The following is a 16,215-nucleotide window of genomic DNA, read 5'->3' as shown; positions in this document are numbered from 1 at the left end:
GATCCATCTGACATCAGCAGTGATATCCCTTGTTCCATGTCCTCTTCTGAATCCAACTTGAGTTTCTTGACAACTTGAGTTTCTCTTGTCAATATACTGTTGCAACTATTTTTGAATTATCTTCAGTAAAATTTTACTTGCTAGTGATATTAATGATATTTTTGATAATTTCCACATTCTGTTGGATCATGTTTCTTTGGAGTGGGCACAAATCTGGATTTCTTTTGAATTGGAATTATTGGTATTTAATCTTTACAATGCCTCCAATGGGGCATCTGTTTGTTGAAATATTTCAATTGGTATGCCATCAATTCCCGGAGCCTTGTTCTTCGTCAGTTCTTTCATTGCAGCTTTGACTTCTTCCTTCATTACCATTGGTTCTAGATCATATGCCACTTCCTGATATGGATGAAGATCTATCAGTTCTTTTTGGTACAGGGATTCTGTGTATTCCTGCCGTCTTCTCTTGATGTTTCTTGCATCATTCAATATTTTGCCCATAGAATCTCTCAATATTGCAACTCAAGGCTTCAATTTTTTCTTCAGTTCTTTTAGTTTGAGAAATGCCGAGTGTGTTCTTCCCTTTTGGTTTTCAGACTCCAGGTCTTTGCACATTTCATTATAGTAATTGGCTTTGTCTACTCGAGCTGCTCTTTGAAATCTTCTGTTCAGCCCTTTTACCTTTTCATTCCTTCCATTTGCTTTAGTGATTCTCCGCTCAAGGGCAAGGTTCGGAGTCTCTTCTGTCATCCACTTTGGTCTTCTCTTCTTTTCTTGTCTTTTTAGTGATCTCTTGCTTTCTTCATGGATAATGTTCTTGATATCTTCCCATAATTCATCTGGCTTTCGGTCATTGGTGTTCAATGCATCAAATCTATTCTTTAGATGATCTCTAAATTCAGGAGGGATATATTCAAGATCATACTTTGGCTCTCTTGGACTTGTTTTAATTGTCTTTAACTTCAAGTTGAATTTGCATATGAGCAGTAGATGGTCTGTTCCACAATCAGCTCCTGGCCTGGTTCTTTGCTATTCATAAGGTTTTTCCTGGCCAATTCTTTGAGAAGTGGACAGCCTCTTCCTTCTTCCTAGTCTGTCTCAGTCTATAAGCTGGGCTGTTACCTGTGCACCAGGTGCATCTCGCTGGGTTTTAAGCTCCAGAGGCTTAGCCTCAAAACTCAAGTCTACATGTCACCACAGTAGGACAAACTGACAGACAAGTTTGTCTTGCTGTTGGAGACCTCTCGTATCACCCCCAACTGGGTCCCTGTGGCTGACTGTACCTCTGTCTGGCTTCCTGGCTTTTAATCCCCTTTCTCCTGCTCTTCTGCCCTGCCGTTTTGTGTGTCCCTGAGTTGTCCCTGGGGCTGACTGCTCCTCTGTCTGGGTTCCTGGCTTTTTATCCCCATTGGAGGCACTCACTCAGTTATGCCAAGAGATTTGGAAGACAGCTACCTGGCCAACTGACTGGAAGAGATCCATATTTGTGCCCATTCCAAAGAAAGGTGATCCCACAGAATGTGGAAATTATAGAACAATATCATTAATATCGCACACAAGTAAGATCTTACTGAAGATAATTCAGAAATGTTTGCAGCAGTATATTGACAGAGAACTTCCAGAGGTTCAAGCCGGATTCAGAAGAGGACGTGGAACAAGGGATATTATAGCTGTTGTCAGATGGATCTTGGCTCAAGGCAAAGAATACCAGAAAGATGTTTACTTGTGTTTTATTGACTATGCAAAGGCATTTGATTGTGTGGATCATGACAAATTATGGATAACATTGAGAAGAATGGGAATTCCTGAGCACTTGATTGTACTCATGAGGAATCTGTACCTTGACCAGGAGGCTGTCGTTCGAACAGAACAAGGGGACACTACATGGTTTAAAATCAAGAAGGGAGTGCGTCAGGGTTGTATCCTTTCTCCACACTTATTCAATCTATATGCTGAGCAAATAATCCGAGAAGCTGGACTATATGAAGGAAAACGTGGTATCAGGATTGGAGGAAGACTCATTAACAACCTGAGATATGCAGACGATACAACTTTGCTTGCTGAAAGTGAGGATGACTTAAGGCACCTACTGATGAAGGTTGAAGAATACAGTCTGCAGTATGGATTACGTCTCAATATAAAGAAAACAAAAATCCTCACAACTGGACCAATGAGCAGCATCACAATAAATGGAGAGAAGATTGAGGTTGTCAAAGAATTCACATTGCTTCGTTCTACAGTTGATGCCAACGGAAGCAGCAGTCAGGACATTAGACGACGTGTAGCATTGGGAAAGTCAATTGTGAAGGAACTGTATCAAGTGCTGAGGAGCAAGGATATTTCCTTGAGGACTAAGGTGCGCCTGACACAAGCCATGATATTTCCAATCGCCTCATATGCATGTGAGAGCTGGACAATGAATAAGGAAGACCGAAGAAGAGTTGATGCTTTTGAGTTGTGGTGCTGGTGAAGAATGCTGAAAGTACCATGGACTGCTAAAAGAACTAATAGATCTGTCCTGGAGGAAGTGCAACCAGAATGCTCCTTGGAAGCAAGAATGGCCAGACTTCATCTCATCTATTTTGGTCATGTTGTAAGAAGGGACCATTCCCTGGAGAAGGATGTCATGCTTGGTAGGGTGGAGGGTCAACGAAAGAGGGGGAGGCCTTCAACAAGATGGATTGACATGGTGGCTGCGATGATGGGCTCAAGTATAGCAGGGATTGTGGGGCTGGCGCGGGATCGGGCAGTGTTTCGTTCTGCTGTGCATGGGGTCGCTATGAGTCGGAAACGACTTGACGGCACTTAACAACAACAACAACAACAATCTTTACAATAGTCTCTGCCTGATGAGAATCATTAGCTCAGCTGCTAACCTAAAGGTTGGAGGTTCAGTCCACCCAGGGGCATCTCAGATGAAAGGCTTGGTAATCTACTTGCAGAAAATCAGCCATTGAAAACCCAGTGAGCATAGCTCTAGTCTGACACAGATGGGACCATCATGAGTCAGGACTGAGTTGATGGCAACAATTTCCAGAATCCACACAACAACCCTGGGAGATGTTCTTTTCTACTATTGCTCTCATAGCACCTATGCCAGAGCACTTTTATGCCTATTTTCCTAGGAATGAATTTTATGGAACAGTGCTGGCCTGGCGTATCTGTCCCTCCCTCCATCCCATCTCTCTTCTTCTCCAAACCTCAGGCAGGGACTACCAGCCCCAGCAAACAGTCACCCTAGGAATTCAGCTTTGCCTGACAAATCCCTGGGAGACCTCAGACTTTTAATGTCTTCTACTGTACTGGGCCGTGTTTGAGCCCAGGAGGACTTGGGTCCAGGACTGAGGCAGAATGTGGCTCTGTGGGATTCTGCTATTGTTGTTGCAGAAGGCATAGAGATGGGCCTTGGAAGCTGGGGAAGGCTGGGAGACAAGACAGAGGAGGTCTGACTCCTTCTTCCCCACATAGCTGGCCAGGACTACTCACCAGGCCCTGACTGGTCTTCCTTCTCTGTGCTCACTCCCTCCCCTCCCTGTCCACCTGATTGTCCAGATCTGACCAGCTCCTTCCACTGCTTAAGGACCAACAAAGACAAAGATTGCATTCATATTCAGATGCAAAATCCTTTGCCTGTACTCATTTTCCTTCATGAGTGCCTCAGTCTCTCTCCATGTCTTGCCCTGTGCCCTATCTCCCATCCATAATCAACCACATGCCATTCCCCAGCCTACTCTTTCTCCTCTTTATGCTTTTTGCTTATGCTCTTTCTTCTCCCTTCCCTCATTCTTTGCTTGTCCAACTCTACTTTATCCCTCAGTCCTTGGCTTTAAGAAAATTTCCCCCCATTCCCTACTCCCAGTCAGAGTCAAGACCATTCTGTAAGCCATACAGCAACTCAGACACCCTAGCCCAAGAGGCCCCAGTGGGCTTGGCTGCCTTTCACCAGCCATGTGTCTAAGAATAAAAGGAAAACAAGTAAGGTCTCTCCCATAGAATGCAATGTGAAAATGAGGAGCCAAGCCTTAAGGGTATGAGGGCAGAGGGAGAAAAGGTCTTTGGCATTTGGGAAGGTTGGCTATGAAGCACCTTTAGGGGAGAGCCAGGTTTTCCTTTGAGTAAGAGGTTGAAGGCAGTGTTCAGAGAGGAGATTAAACATAGAAGGAATTTTGCTGTGATGGCCTATGAGTTTCAGGAGCACAGGGGAAGTGTTTTAGGAGTTAAGAGTAGAAGGAGGCAGGAGCAGAATAGGGAGTATAGATGCTTATGGCACTTACCACTTAATGTGACTGCTTATAAATAGGGTAGCACATATAAAGTAATTTGTCTGGGTGGGTTCAAGGCAGTTAGTAGTGGTGAAGCTGTGGATTTTTATGAGGGCAGTGAAGGTGCATATCTGGGGTACCCTCTTGATCTCTACATGTGGAGGTGAGGATGTCTGAGATGCTTGGTTGGGCTTTTATTTAGCATGCAAATCCCCTCTTGGCTCTTGTTCATGGAAGTCTCAAGGCCCAGGTAGCATCATCATAGTCTCTGGAATGAGTGTGCTATTATTCTGAGTACATGGAGCTCCTCCTTGATCTCTGAAGATGGATTTGAAAACCTTTGGAGATGCTGGGTGTTATTCTGGGAACACAGGTCTCCTCAATTTCTGTCTTAGTTCATTCACCCATCCATTCACCCCACCCATCTATTTATCCCTCCCATTCCTTCACCCACTCACTTATTCATCCATCCACCCATCCATCCATCCCCAAGCATCTAGTAGGGGCTAGGGTTTCTGCTAGGCCTTGTGAGGAATACAAAGATGAATAAAACAATATCGTACAACCTAGTGTGTGCATATAGAAGGGGCAGAATTGGATAAAATATGTGTGTGAATCTTTCCTATTCCAGAGAGTAGGAAACAAAAATCTTGGGAGAAACACAGAAAAAAAGAACTAAGGAATGTGATTGTTATGAAAGGGACTTTATGAAGCTTTACTTGTAAAAAAAAAAAAAGATTTACTTGTGAAATCGGATGATATTCTTCGTTTTCACACTTATCTTGAACCTTATTGAGGTAATGCATATAGACTGCTTAGCAGAGTACTCCGGATGTAGAAAGTGTGAAGAATAAGGCAGAATAAGGTATCTGTTGTTGCTGTTGTGGGAGGCAGCCTTTCCATTGAGCTTCTTCTTTCTCAATCTCTGCTCAACTTCTTCCTACCCCCATTGCAGGCCTGATCTGTTTTTGGAACCAGACAGAAAACATTCTGCAGTGTAATGATTGATACTGAAGCCCAGATTGAGCTTACCCATGTTCTCAGTCCAATGGGCAAAGCCAGTAGAAATGAATGAAGACAGGGGCAGGCATGGGTGGTCTTTAATTCAAGGCAGGGCAGCTCCCAGGGGGTGGTTGGGGCTTCGAGTTGGGAGTTGGAGGGGGGCCTTGGCCTCTCTTTAAAATGTGGCCTTCTCTACTACTTCTGGGCCAGTCAGTTTTCTTCCAGGTCCCTGATGGAGTCCTGGACCCAATCATCACTGGGGTTGGCACAGATGGAATGGCCCTTTTTGGTGATGAAGCTGTGGAGCAAGAGGGGGAAGGATTACACATGAAGGGGTCAGCAGCTGGGAGGAGAGAGCCCGTCCTCCCTTCCTCCCAAACTCTCCGCCTGACCTCCTCCCTTTGTTAGAGATAGCTCAGGGCCAGAGTCACCTTGTTACTGTGCCCCACCACCACCACCTCTGCAATGCTCTCGGGAGAGGTCTTCCTGCCTTCTCAGAAAACCTCCAGGTTACCCCTCAGTTGCTTCTTCCTGAGTTGACACACCTGGATGGTGTCCTGGGGAGACCTATTCCATGTTTTCCCCCTCCGCCATGTCCTAATTGTCTCCCTCTCACCCACAGGGGTGTCTGGATGCCACTTACACAACTCCGGGCTTGGGGCACTGGCTGCTGGTCTCATAGTAATCTGTAATCCGGAGATGTGGGATGGCATGGTTAGTGTAGGAGAAGCAGCACTCAGCAGGGTGGTAAGGTCCTCCTGGAGGGAAAGCGGGAGGGGAGCTGAGATTGGGCCCCTAGTCAGAAGGCCTGCATGCTGCTCTGACAACCCCAGGGGGTGGGATAGGGGAGGGAGGGGGAGAGAGAGCCCCAGAACTTGGAGAGAGGACTTTGGAGAAACTCAGTCCTCTCCTTCCTCTCCATACCCTCCTCTGGCTCCTTTTTGCCTCCTCCTGCACAGCAATCACCCTCCTCTTTCTTCAGCCCCTCCTGGAAGACTGGCTGATGACTTCCTATCAGGGAGTGAAGAGCAGCAAGCCCAGGGCCCACTGAGCACACACTATCCCACGGGGCAGTGGCAGAGAGGGCACAAGACTTGGCCGAGGTCATGCAACCTGCCTGTCTTATTGAGGAAAGATGCGCCAAATAGGAGGGACATTTGGAAGAAATCATTAGGATTGGGAGACATGTCGTTTGGGAATACAGACCCAGCCCCTTATCCTGTCTATGTTCCCACTGGCCCCACATCCTGCTGGGAGCGAAGGATGCCCCACCTAGCCCCGAGAACACTGCTCAGGGGACAGCCCCATTCTAACCCAGCCTCACCTTTGCTGGCTTTGTGTCCAGGACCACTTTGTTGTTCTTAGCTGCCATTGAGTCAGCCCCTACCTCATGGAACTCCATGCACAAGGAAATGAAACGCTTCCCTGCCCTGCGCCATGCCTGTGAGTAGTTGTGGATTGGACCATTGTCATCCATAGGGTTTTCATTTGCGGATTTTCAGAAGGAGAACACCTTTCTTGCTAGCCCATCTTAGTCTTGAAGCTCTACTGAAACCTGTTCAGTATCATAGCAACAGGCACGCCTGGGCTGGCAGATGGGTGGTGGCTGCACACGAGGTGCAGTGGGTGGGAATCAAACCCGGTCTCCCTCATGGAAGGTGAGGCTTCTACCTCTGAACTATCGCTGCCCTCGTGGCTTTATTTCCCCTCTTTTCTCAGTTTCCTCCTCTGTTGATGAGGTTGTTGGACTGGATCAGTTGTTTTTCAAACTGAGGTCCCTAAGGTTTTAGGGGACACAGAGATGTTTCAGGGACTGTCTTGGAAGTACTGATGCATTTGAGAGAGAAGTCCTGGGTATTGCACCCCATTTAACCCTTTGTCTGTTTTACATATTGACCCTTACTATAAGATTTTGATTGACACGGTGGCTGCGACAATGGGCAAATATAGCAAGGATCATGGAGCTGGTGCGGGATCGGGTGGTGTTTCGTTCTGCTGTGCATGGGGTCGCTATGAGTCGAAAATGACTCGACGGCACCTAACAACAACGATAAGATTTTGCTTGAAGAAAAGGTTCCATGGTTTAAAAAGTTTTAAAAATCATTGGCTTAGGTGATTAGCAATGGTTTATTTGTGTGTGTGTGAGTGTGTTCCCCCTGCCCCGCAGGCTCTAGAAAGGAAACAGAACACAGAAAGGTAAGGAATGGTCTGGGTTGTCTGTAAAGGCAGCTCCCTCTAAGAAATAAACTGAAAAGAAGCATCCACAGCGGGATCCCCCACTGTTGTGTTACCCCCTAGCTCATGTCTGAGCAAGGCTGCACTCACAGGTAGGGTGACCCTGGAAGTGGCCTGGACTCAACTCTCCTGGGCAGTTGGCAAAATGGTCTATCACCAGCTTAGGTGATTTTTCAGCTACTTTCCAATTCTGAAGGAGTCCTGGGTGGTGCAAAGAGTTCAGTGCTCAATTACTAACTGAAAGGTTGGTAGCTGGAACCCACCCAGATGTGCCTGGGAGGGAGGCCCTGGCAGTCTGAAAGGTCATAGCCATTGAAAAGCCTGTGGGGCACCGGTCTACTCTGCACAAGTGGGGTTGCCATGGGTCGGAGTTGACTCGCTGATGACTGGTTTGGTTTATTTGGTTTTCCAATTCTGAAACTTCATGACTCTTATAGGAAATGTGTGGGGGTGGCAGCAAAGTTTCCCTGAGCTTGAAGTTATGGAAGGAGCAGGACGGGTGCTGTAGGAGGGCCCTGCGTATGCAAGTACATGTGGTGTCGAGAGTGGAGTTATGGGACGTGTGCACGCTCCACAACCAACTTGGAGAGAAGTGTGAGTGTGTGACTGTGATAACCTCTTAGGCTACCCACTAAGTGGCCAGATGCCTGGAGGGAAAGAGAACATCCCGGTCCTGTTATTAGCACCCCTCCTGGCATATCCTCACCACTCAAAGACTGGTGCAAGGGCTCCACTGTTCCTCAAGACCCCATCACGGTCTAACTCTCTCCACTTTATTTCTTTGAGCTGACAAATGGCCTTTCAAAGAGCAAATCAAACAGTCCAGATTCCCATTCACTTAAAAAAACAAAAACAAAAAATAACCCATTGCCATCGAATTGATCCCAACTCACCATGACCCTATAGGACAGAGTAGAACTGCCCTATAGGGTTGCCAAGGTTGTAAATCTTTATGGAAGAAGACTGCCTCATCTTTCTCCCACAGAGCAGTGCTTTAACCATTGTGCCACCAGGGCTTCTCAGGGTTCCCATTCACTTTAGACTAGTTTTGTTTCACAACCTTATCTGTGTTTTTCCCTAGGTGTCTGTGTAGTGCAAGTGGTCTATGATTGGCTGCTAACCTAAGGCTTGATGGTTCAAACCCACCTAGCAGCTCTTTGGAAGAAAGCCCTGGCATTCTATTTCTGTAAAGATCACAGCCAAGAAAACCCTACTTTGTAACACATGGGGTCGCCATGAATTGGAATTTACTCTACAGCAATGGTTTATTTGTGTGTGTGTATGAATGTGTTCCCCCCCACCCCAAGGCTCAGGAAAGGAAACAGAGAACACAGAAGGGTGAGAAATGGTCTAGGTTGTCTGTAAAGGCAGCTCACTCTAAGAAATAAACTGGAAAGAAGCAGCCTCAGTAGAACCCCCACTGTTGTGTCACCCCCTAGCTCATGACTGAGCAAGGCTGCACTCACAGGTAGGGTGACCCTGCAAGTAGCCTGGACTTAACTCTCCTGGGCAATTGGCAAAATGGCCCTGGCGGCACCAAATACTGCTCCTCATCTCTTGGAGGTAATGTCCCCCAAATAGGGTGGTCACTCTTTTGCTTAGGGGCAAAGAGATGAATTGAGGGAGTGGAGAGGCAGGCTGGAGGGGAAGGAGGTGTTGTCCTGAGGAGGGTGAGGATGAAGCCAAGTTAACAAGACCCCAGACATCCTTCTAAAGTTCCCTTCTGACACCTCTAGGCACTTTACTCCTGCTCATTGCCCCACAGGGACCAGGTGGGAAGGAGTATGAAGCTCTGGACTCACGTGATGAGGATTCACCCTCGGCCCTGAGGGCAAAGGCGATGATGAGGGAGACAGCGACCAGGAGCACCTTCATCCTCCTGTGGGGGAAGCTGCGGCAGGAACAGAGCTGGCCCGGGCTTCTGAGGCTCCTGGGTGAGGAACTGTTGAGAAATGATCCTTGTGGCAAGATATATTTTATATTAAAGGAACTGAGAGTTCAAAAGGAAGTGAATCAGCGATGCCTCAGTGATTTCCTGTGCTGCACGTTTGTTGAAGGTGGAGTAAAGGAAGCACAGAAAGCCAAGATTTCAGGGAGGAAACTGCCTTCTGTCCCTATTGGGAATTAATTTAACTCCTTGATATAAATGCTCTTTAGCTGTAGACTATGAGCACTGTGGCTGGCGGCACTGAGCTGGCACTTGGAGGGGACTGTAGGTAGCGGGATGAGATCTGGGGTCCCCAGGTCAGGTCTTTCCAGTCAGGGCTAGGAAATCTTTACTTAATCTCACAAGCAGAACCCACAGCTTCCAGCCTTATCCCCACACCCCTCACCTTATCCCAGGATGATGAAAAGCTGTCATCTCCCTAAGTAATATATTTAACATACATTACACAGTGTTTACATAATGCTTGCTGTACACACTAGTGGAGTCCTTGGGTGGCAGTCCCTGAGCTCAAGATCCTTTAGGATCTTGTTTTGGTTTCTGACTTTTGTTAGAGAAGCTTGAAAGGAATCTTAGAGAATTGCTATTTCAGGGATGGCTAGTAGGTTTCATGGATTAGTGGTGACCTGGAGCTCTGTGTTGGAAACTACTTGGAGGCCAAGTCCAGGCACATCAGGAAGGAGTGCTGTGATTGAAGGCTGGTTTCTATGTGGTACACCCAACAACAACAAACAACAACAACACCTTGGATGCTGTCTATGTGCCTGCCATCCTTAGATTATTCTAAATTTGCCATTTATTGAGGAGGAAGCTAGGGCTCCATGAGGGACAGTTACTTGCAGATTCTTAATCTAATGGCCTTTCATCACAAAGTTCCTGGAGGCACTTCCCCAATTCTGCTGTAGTAGTTGTAGTTGTTTACATCTCTCTCCTACTGGACTCATCAGGGCAGGGAACATTTGTCTCTGCCCATTCCTCTAGAGCCCAACACAAATAGCGAATTGTAAGTATATTTTTTAGAAGAAGGATGAATACATAAAGTGTTTCTCAAGGGAAACAGCTGAATTCTCACACCTATCAAGTGTGAGACACACCTAACAGCAAGTGTAGAGACAGTCATTAGAATTCTCCTGTATTTGTTATTATCAATAACAGCACTTGTTAAACTCCTCAGATCAAATGCTAACAGTTGTTGTTAAGAACAATTTAAGGAAACAAGTTGTTCTGGGAAGAATATGAGTTGGAAAGAAATACTCTGCTTTGTTTTGTTGAAGATAAGCCTATCTGCTAAATTGTTGCTAGGAGTCTTCCAGGAAATTCCTTTATTTTTAAAGCGATTATTGTGTTCCTACCTATTTTAGTCTGGATAGGCTAACTGCTGTAATAAACACCCTCCAGGTCTCAGGGGATTAATGCAATGAAGGTTATTTCTTGCTCAGGTCACAGTCCAGTGTGGGTCAGCTGTGGGATAAGGGTATATGTGTTGGGAAAGATTGTTCCATGCACCTATTCAGGGACCCCGGCTTCTTCTATCTTGTAATGGCCCCGTTTTCAACACATGACCTTCAAGTTGGCTACCAAAGAGGAAAAGCAGAAAAGGGTTGGAAGGTTTTTATGGATTAGGCCTGGAAATGGTATAAATTACTCTCACCCACAATCCATGGCTAAAATCAAGTCACCTGGGTCCAACTTAATGGCAAAAGGGCTGAAAAATATAATTTATCTGTGTGCCCAGGAAGAGTAGGTAATGAATGTAGTAACCACGTCACCATCTTTGCCACAGTACCATATGCCATGTACTGTGCTAGGCTTGGAGAGTGGAAATGAAGATGACCCTGACCTCAAAGGACTCATAGCTTAGAGAAGGACTCACAAACTCGAATTGACAATTAAAAAGTTAATTTATAAGTATCTTAGGGAGAGATACTTTGGGATGATGTAAGTATCCTGTTCCTCATCAAACTTTCACCCACTAGTTGTAGACTCCATTGATAATTTTTGAGTGAATCAGTTATGAATATGATGGTCACCAAATGGTGATTTTCTAAAGTTGTCCTTATGGGCTATCATTCTACTATAAGATAGTTTTCCTATCTCCCTCGTTTATTTATTGCTTATAACAGAATGAAAGAACTAATGGATTCCTATGGAATCAAACATTTCTCCAATGAGTTCTGGTTTCATTTAGTGGAGAATGGTTTTTAGAAACCAAGATCTGGGTACTTGGTGTGCTCATTTCTATGGGAGTGGCATTGCTTTTATATCCTCTTTAGTGTAAAGAGCTAGGAAATATATAAGACATATATGACTATGTATATACCTTTATATCTATTTCATACATTTATAGCAATTTCTATATCTACTAAAAGCTCAAAATTTACACCAAAACCTCCAACTGCAAGCCAACACCAGAAGGTTTATTTTAGTCTTCTCCTTTTCTATATGTCTTTTGCATCTCCAGCAGTGAGAAACCTGGCTCCCATTAACCTTAATATATTTACTTACTTGCTCAGTTCCCAATCTCCTGGCCACACTGATGATATCCTGGCCTCAACCTTGTGGGTCTCCCTCTTCGCCCCAGCCCTGGAGAACACACACACCAGTTGAATTCTCGCTTGAGTCTTCTGGCCCTCACCAAGGGAAAGGGGAATGGGACATATTATTATTATTATTATTTTCCCCAAGTGTCTTTCCTTCTTTTTTAAACAGTTTTATTCTCACATCATACAATTCACCCATTTAAAGTGTATAATTCAATGGTTTTCAGCATATCCAAAGATATGTGCATCCATCCTCACAACCAATTTTAGGACGTTTCCTTCACTTCAAAAGAAACCCAGTGTTTTTAAGCTATCATCTCCCTTATTCTTATCCAACCCCCACCAGTCCTAAGTAACCACTAATCTCCTTTCTGTTTCTATAGATAGGCCCATTCTGGACATTTTGTATAAATAACCAAAAAAACCCACAAAACCCAAATCACTGCCGTCAAGTCAGATCCAACTCATAGTGACCCCTCCTTGGGTTTCCAAGGCAGTATCACTACAGGGAGCTCTGGTAGCATAGTGGCTAAGACACTTGCCTGCTAACCAGACGACTGGCGGTTCAAACCCACCAGCCACTCCTCGGAAGGAAGGTTGGGCAATCCTACTTCCGTAGTGATACTGCCTCGGAAACCCAAGGAGGGGTCGCTATGAGTCAGGTATGACTCGACGGCACATAACAACAACAACAACAACATCACTACAGAAGTAGATTGCCCAATCTTCCTTCTGAGGAGTAGCTGGTGGGTTTAACTGCCAGCCTTCTGGTCAGCAGTCAAATGCCTTAGACACTATGCCACCAGAGCTCCTCATGTAATATATGGTCTTTTGTGACTGGCTTCTTTCCCCTAGCATAATGTTTTCAAGGTTCATTCATGTTGTAGCAGTGACATCACTAGGGTGTGTGTGGGGTGTGGACTGCACTCCCAGACACTGTCAGATGGGGTGACACCAAAATGACCCCAGGGTCTGCAGTGGCAGCATGACAGGGGATGGGGCCGTCAAGGCAGTGGCATCACTAGAGTTGTCTACTTTCATCCAGTGTAGTAACTTGTCAGCCCCCCTCACCCCACTCCCCTGTCACCCACCTGTCAGGGTGTTGCTGGGCAGGCTGAAGTGTCACCCATTGGATAGAGAGAAGGGTCTCTGCCTTGGCCAATGGGAGAGGGGAGGAGTTGTGAGGAGCTGGGGGTGGGGCAGAAGGGGCTGTGTTCACAGTGCAGAACTCTGGGCCCTGTGGGGTGGTGAAGAGGGTGGGGTGTGAGGTGTGTGTATTTGTGTGTGTGTCTTAGTGGGGCCAGGCCCCTCCACCCATAAGGGGGTGACAGCATGTGTTACCATACTGGGTGACAGCAACCCTATTGATTTCACAGGTTGTAACATGGATCAGGGGAGCTCTGGTGGTGCAGTGCCTAGGCATTTGCCTGCTAACCAGAAGGCTGGTGGGTCAAACCCACCAGCCACTCCTCGGAAGGAAGGTTGGGGCAATCTACTTCCGTAGTGATACCGCCTTGGAAACCCAAGGAGGGGTCACTATGAGTGGGATCTGACTCCATGGCAATGGTTGCGTTTGCGTAGCATGGGTCAGAACTTCATTCTTTTGTATGGCTAAATAATATTTGATTGTGTGGACATACCATATTTTGTTTATCCATTTGTCAGATGATGGACTTTGGGTTGTTTACACTTTGTGGCAATTATTAGTAATGCTGCCATAAACATTCATGTACAAGTTCTTATATGGAGCTATATTTTCTAAAACTGAAATAGTTGTAAAAATAGGGATGTTTTCATTCACTATTTCATGCTTTGATGAACCCTATGCAGGTCTGTTGTTGTTATGTGCCATCGAGTCGGCCCCCGACTCATAGCGACCCCTCCTTGGGTTTCCGAGGCAGTATCACTACAGAAGTAGGATTGACCAACCTTCCTTCCGAGGAGTGGCTGGTGGGTTTGAACTGCCAGCCTTCTGGTTAGCAGTCAAGTGCCTTAGCCACTATGCTATGCAGGTCTAGGTAGATTTTATTTTACAACTAGTAAGCACTTTTTTTTCCACCCAGCTATTTTGTATGAAGGGAGCTCTGGTAGCATAGTGGCTGAGACACTTGCCTGCTAATCAGACGGCTGGCGGTTCAAACCCACCAGCCACTCCTCAGAAGAAAGGTTGGGCAATCCTACTTCCGTAGTGATACTGCCTCGGAAACCCAAGGAGGGGTTGCTATGAGTCGGGTTTGACTCGACTGCACATAACAACAATAACAACAAAATTTTGTATCAAGGAGCTCTGGTAGCGTAGTGCCTAAGGCATTTGACTGCTAACCAGAAGGCTGGCGGTTCAAACCCCCCAGCCACTCCTTGGAAGGAAGGTTGGGCAATCTACTTCCGTAGTGATACTGCCTTGGAAACTCAAGGAGGGGTCGCTATGAGTTGGGTCTGACTCAACGGCACATAACAACAACAACATTTTGTATCATGTCTAAGAATTTTACTTGTGAAAATTAAAAATTTGTTGTCAGACCTATTTAACTATTCTTAAAACTTTTTCCAATTGTATATTTCTTTTATAATTAAGCAGTTTTGATAAGACTTCATCAAATATTCAACACAAGTGAAGGAATGACCCATGGTGTTGTATGTCTTTGAGAAGACAAGATTCATTTTTAAATTCTTTAAAAGTATTTTTTGATTACTGAAGAAATACATGCTTCTCATGAAAGTTGCAAACATTGCCAAAGCTATGAAGCCAAGAGTGGGAGCTCCTCTTCAAGCCTCCTCTCTGCTCAGCAGCATTAGCAATTCTTGGGAGCTTATTAAAAAAGGATTCTCTGGTCCTACCCCAGACCTACTAAATCACAGTTTCTGAGGGTACAATCCAATACTCTGTGTTTTAACCATCTCTCCAGGTGATTGTTATGCATGCTAAAGTTTCAGAAGCCCTGGTCTGTACTTCAGCTTTCTAGTTGATGTACTGCAATATGTACCATATTCTGTTCTGGTTACCTAGTGCCACTCTGACAGGAATATACCACAAATGGGATGGCTTGTAAACATTCAAAATGGCTGCACCTTCCGGACAGCTGAAAATCCATAGCTCAGTTTGTCTCCTTTGCTGTTTCTCTTTTTAGTCATCAGCCACCAATGTAGTTGTCCATGCAGCCCTTGGCAAGCAGGGCCAATTTTTAGGTTATTTCTCAATTCCTAACACCACTTGGAAATGTCCTACTTTCACCCTCCTATTTGAGGGTTGATTTTGCTGCATATATAATTCTTGGTTGGAAATTTTTTTCTTTCAGAGTTTTATATATACCATCCTATTGCCTTCTTGCCTGCATGGTTTCTGCTAAGAAATCAGAGTTTAGTCTTATCGGTTGCCCTTTGGAGGTAACTTTTTTTTTTTGTTTTTCCCATGTTGCTTTCAGGATTCCTTCTTTGTCTTTGGGTTTGGTGAGTTTGATGATGATATGTCTTGGTGATTTTCTTTTGGTGTCTGTCCTGTTTGGGGTTTGTTGGACTTCTTCTTTCTTTCTTTCTTTATTGTGATTTGGGTGACAGTTTACAGAGCAAATTCACTTTCCATACAGCAGTTCACATGCACTTTGTGTCATGACATTGACTAAAATTTACCACAATGTGACAGCTCCCCTCTTACTTCCTCCCCATAGTTACCTCTTCCCTGTGTCCTTCCCTCCATGCACTCCTGCCCCCTGAGCTATATGTCCCTGTTCATACACAACCCTTCTATTCTCTCATGATTGTTCTCTCCAAGGAGTGTATCTTCCTAGTGTAAATGTTCACCTCATATGCCTGTCTTTTGCTTGGCTGGAAGCCACAGGTGTGGGTTCAGTTCAAGACCTGAAGGGCAGCTGGGGGCCATAGTCTCAGTGGTTCCATCATGCTCTATCAGACCAGAAAACCTGGTTCCTTTTTCGTTAGACTTCTTGAATGGGTATATTCTCATCTTTCATCATACCAGGGAAATTCTCTTGCAACAAATCTTTGACAATTTTTTCTGTGGTTTTATTTGTCTCCTCCTGTTCAGGAATTCTGTTTACACATAGGTTATTCCTTTTGATGGTCTCCCACATAAACCTCAGGCTCTCTTCATTTTGTTTTGATCTTTTTTTTCTGACTGATCCCTTTCCAAAGAAGTATTGAGGTATTTGTCTTCAATCTCACTAATTCTTTTTTCCATTGATTCCATTCTACTCTTTTGCCCTTTCAATATATT

General features: G+C 45.3%; 1 protein-coding gene across 1 annotated transcript; it reads right to left on the bottom strand.

Moving 5' to 3' along the window:
* Nucleotides 1-5,474: 5,474 nt before the first annotated feature.
* Nucleotides 5,475-9,374, bottom strand: LOC103202962 (C-C motif chemokine 14-like). Its single transcript, XM_007947909.1, has 3 exons — nt 9,302-9,374; nt 5,908-6,022; nt 5,475-5,562 (listed from the first exon to the last, which is right to left on the bottom strand). The coding sequence occupies exons 1-3, from the start codon at nt 9,372-9,374 to the stop codon at nt 5,475-5,477; spliced, it is 276 nt and encodes a 91-aa protein (XP_007946100.1).
* Between the last annotated feature and the right edge of the window lie 6,841 nt (nt 9,375-16,215).

Source organism: Orycteropus afer, unplaced genomic scaffold (assembly GCF_000298275.1).
Source record: "Orycteropus afer afer isolate SDZICR_OR568_19922 unplaced genomic scaffold, OryAfe1.0 scaffold00196, whole genome shotgun sequence".
Lineage (NCBI taxonomy): Eukaryota > Metazoa > Chordata > Mammalia > Tubulidentata > Orycteropodidae > Orycteropus > Orycteropus afer.
This window is presented reverse-complemented; position numbering and strand designations above follow the sequence as displayed.

Coding starts and splice junctions, on each gene's coding strand:
- LOC103202962 (XM_007947909.1), bottom strand. CDS start 9,374: ATGAAGGTGCTCCTGGTCGCTGTCTCCCTCATCATCGCCTTTGCCCTC. Junction 6,023..9,301: donor CGAGGGTGAATCCTCATCAC/GTGAGTCCAGAG, acceptor CTTTCCCTCCAG/GAGGACCTTACCACCCTGCT. Junction 5,563..5,907: donor TGCCCCAAGCCCGGAGTTGT/GTAAGTGGCATC, acceptor CTTGCTCCACAG/CTTCATCACCAAAAAGGGCC.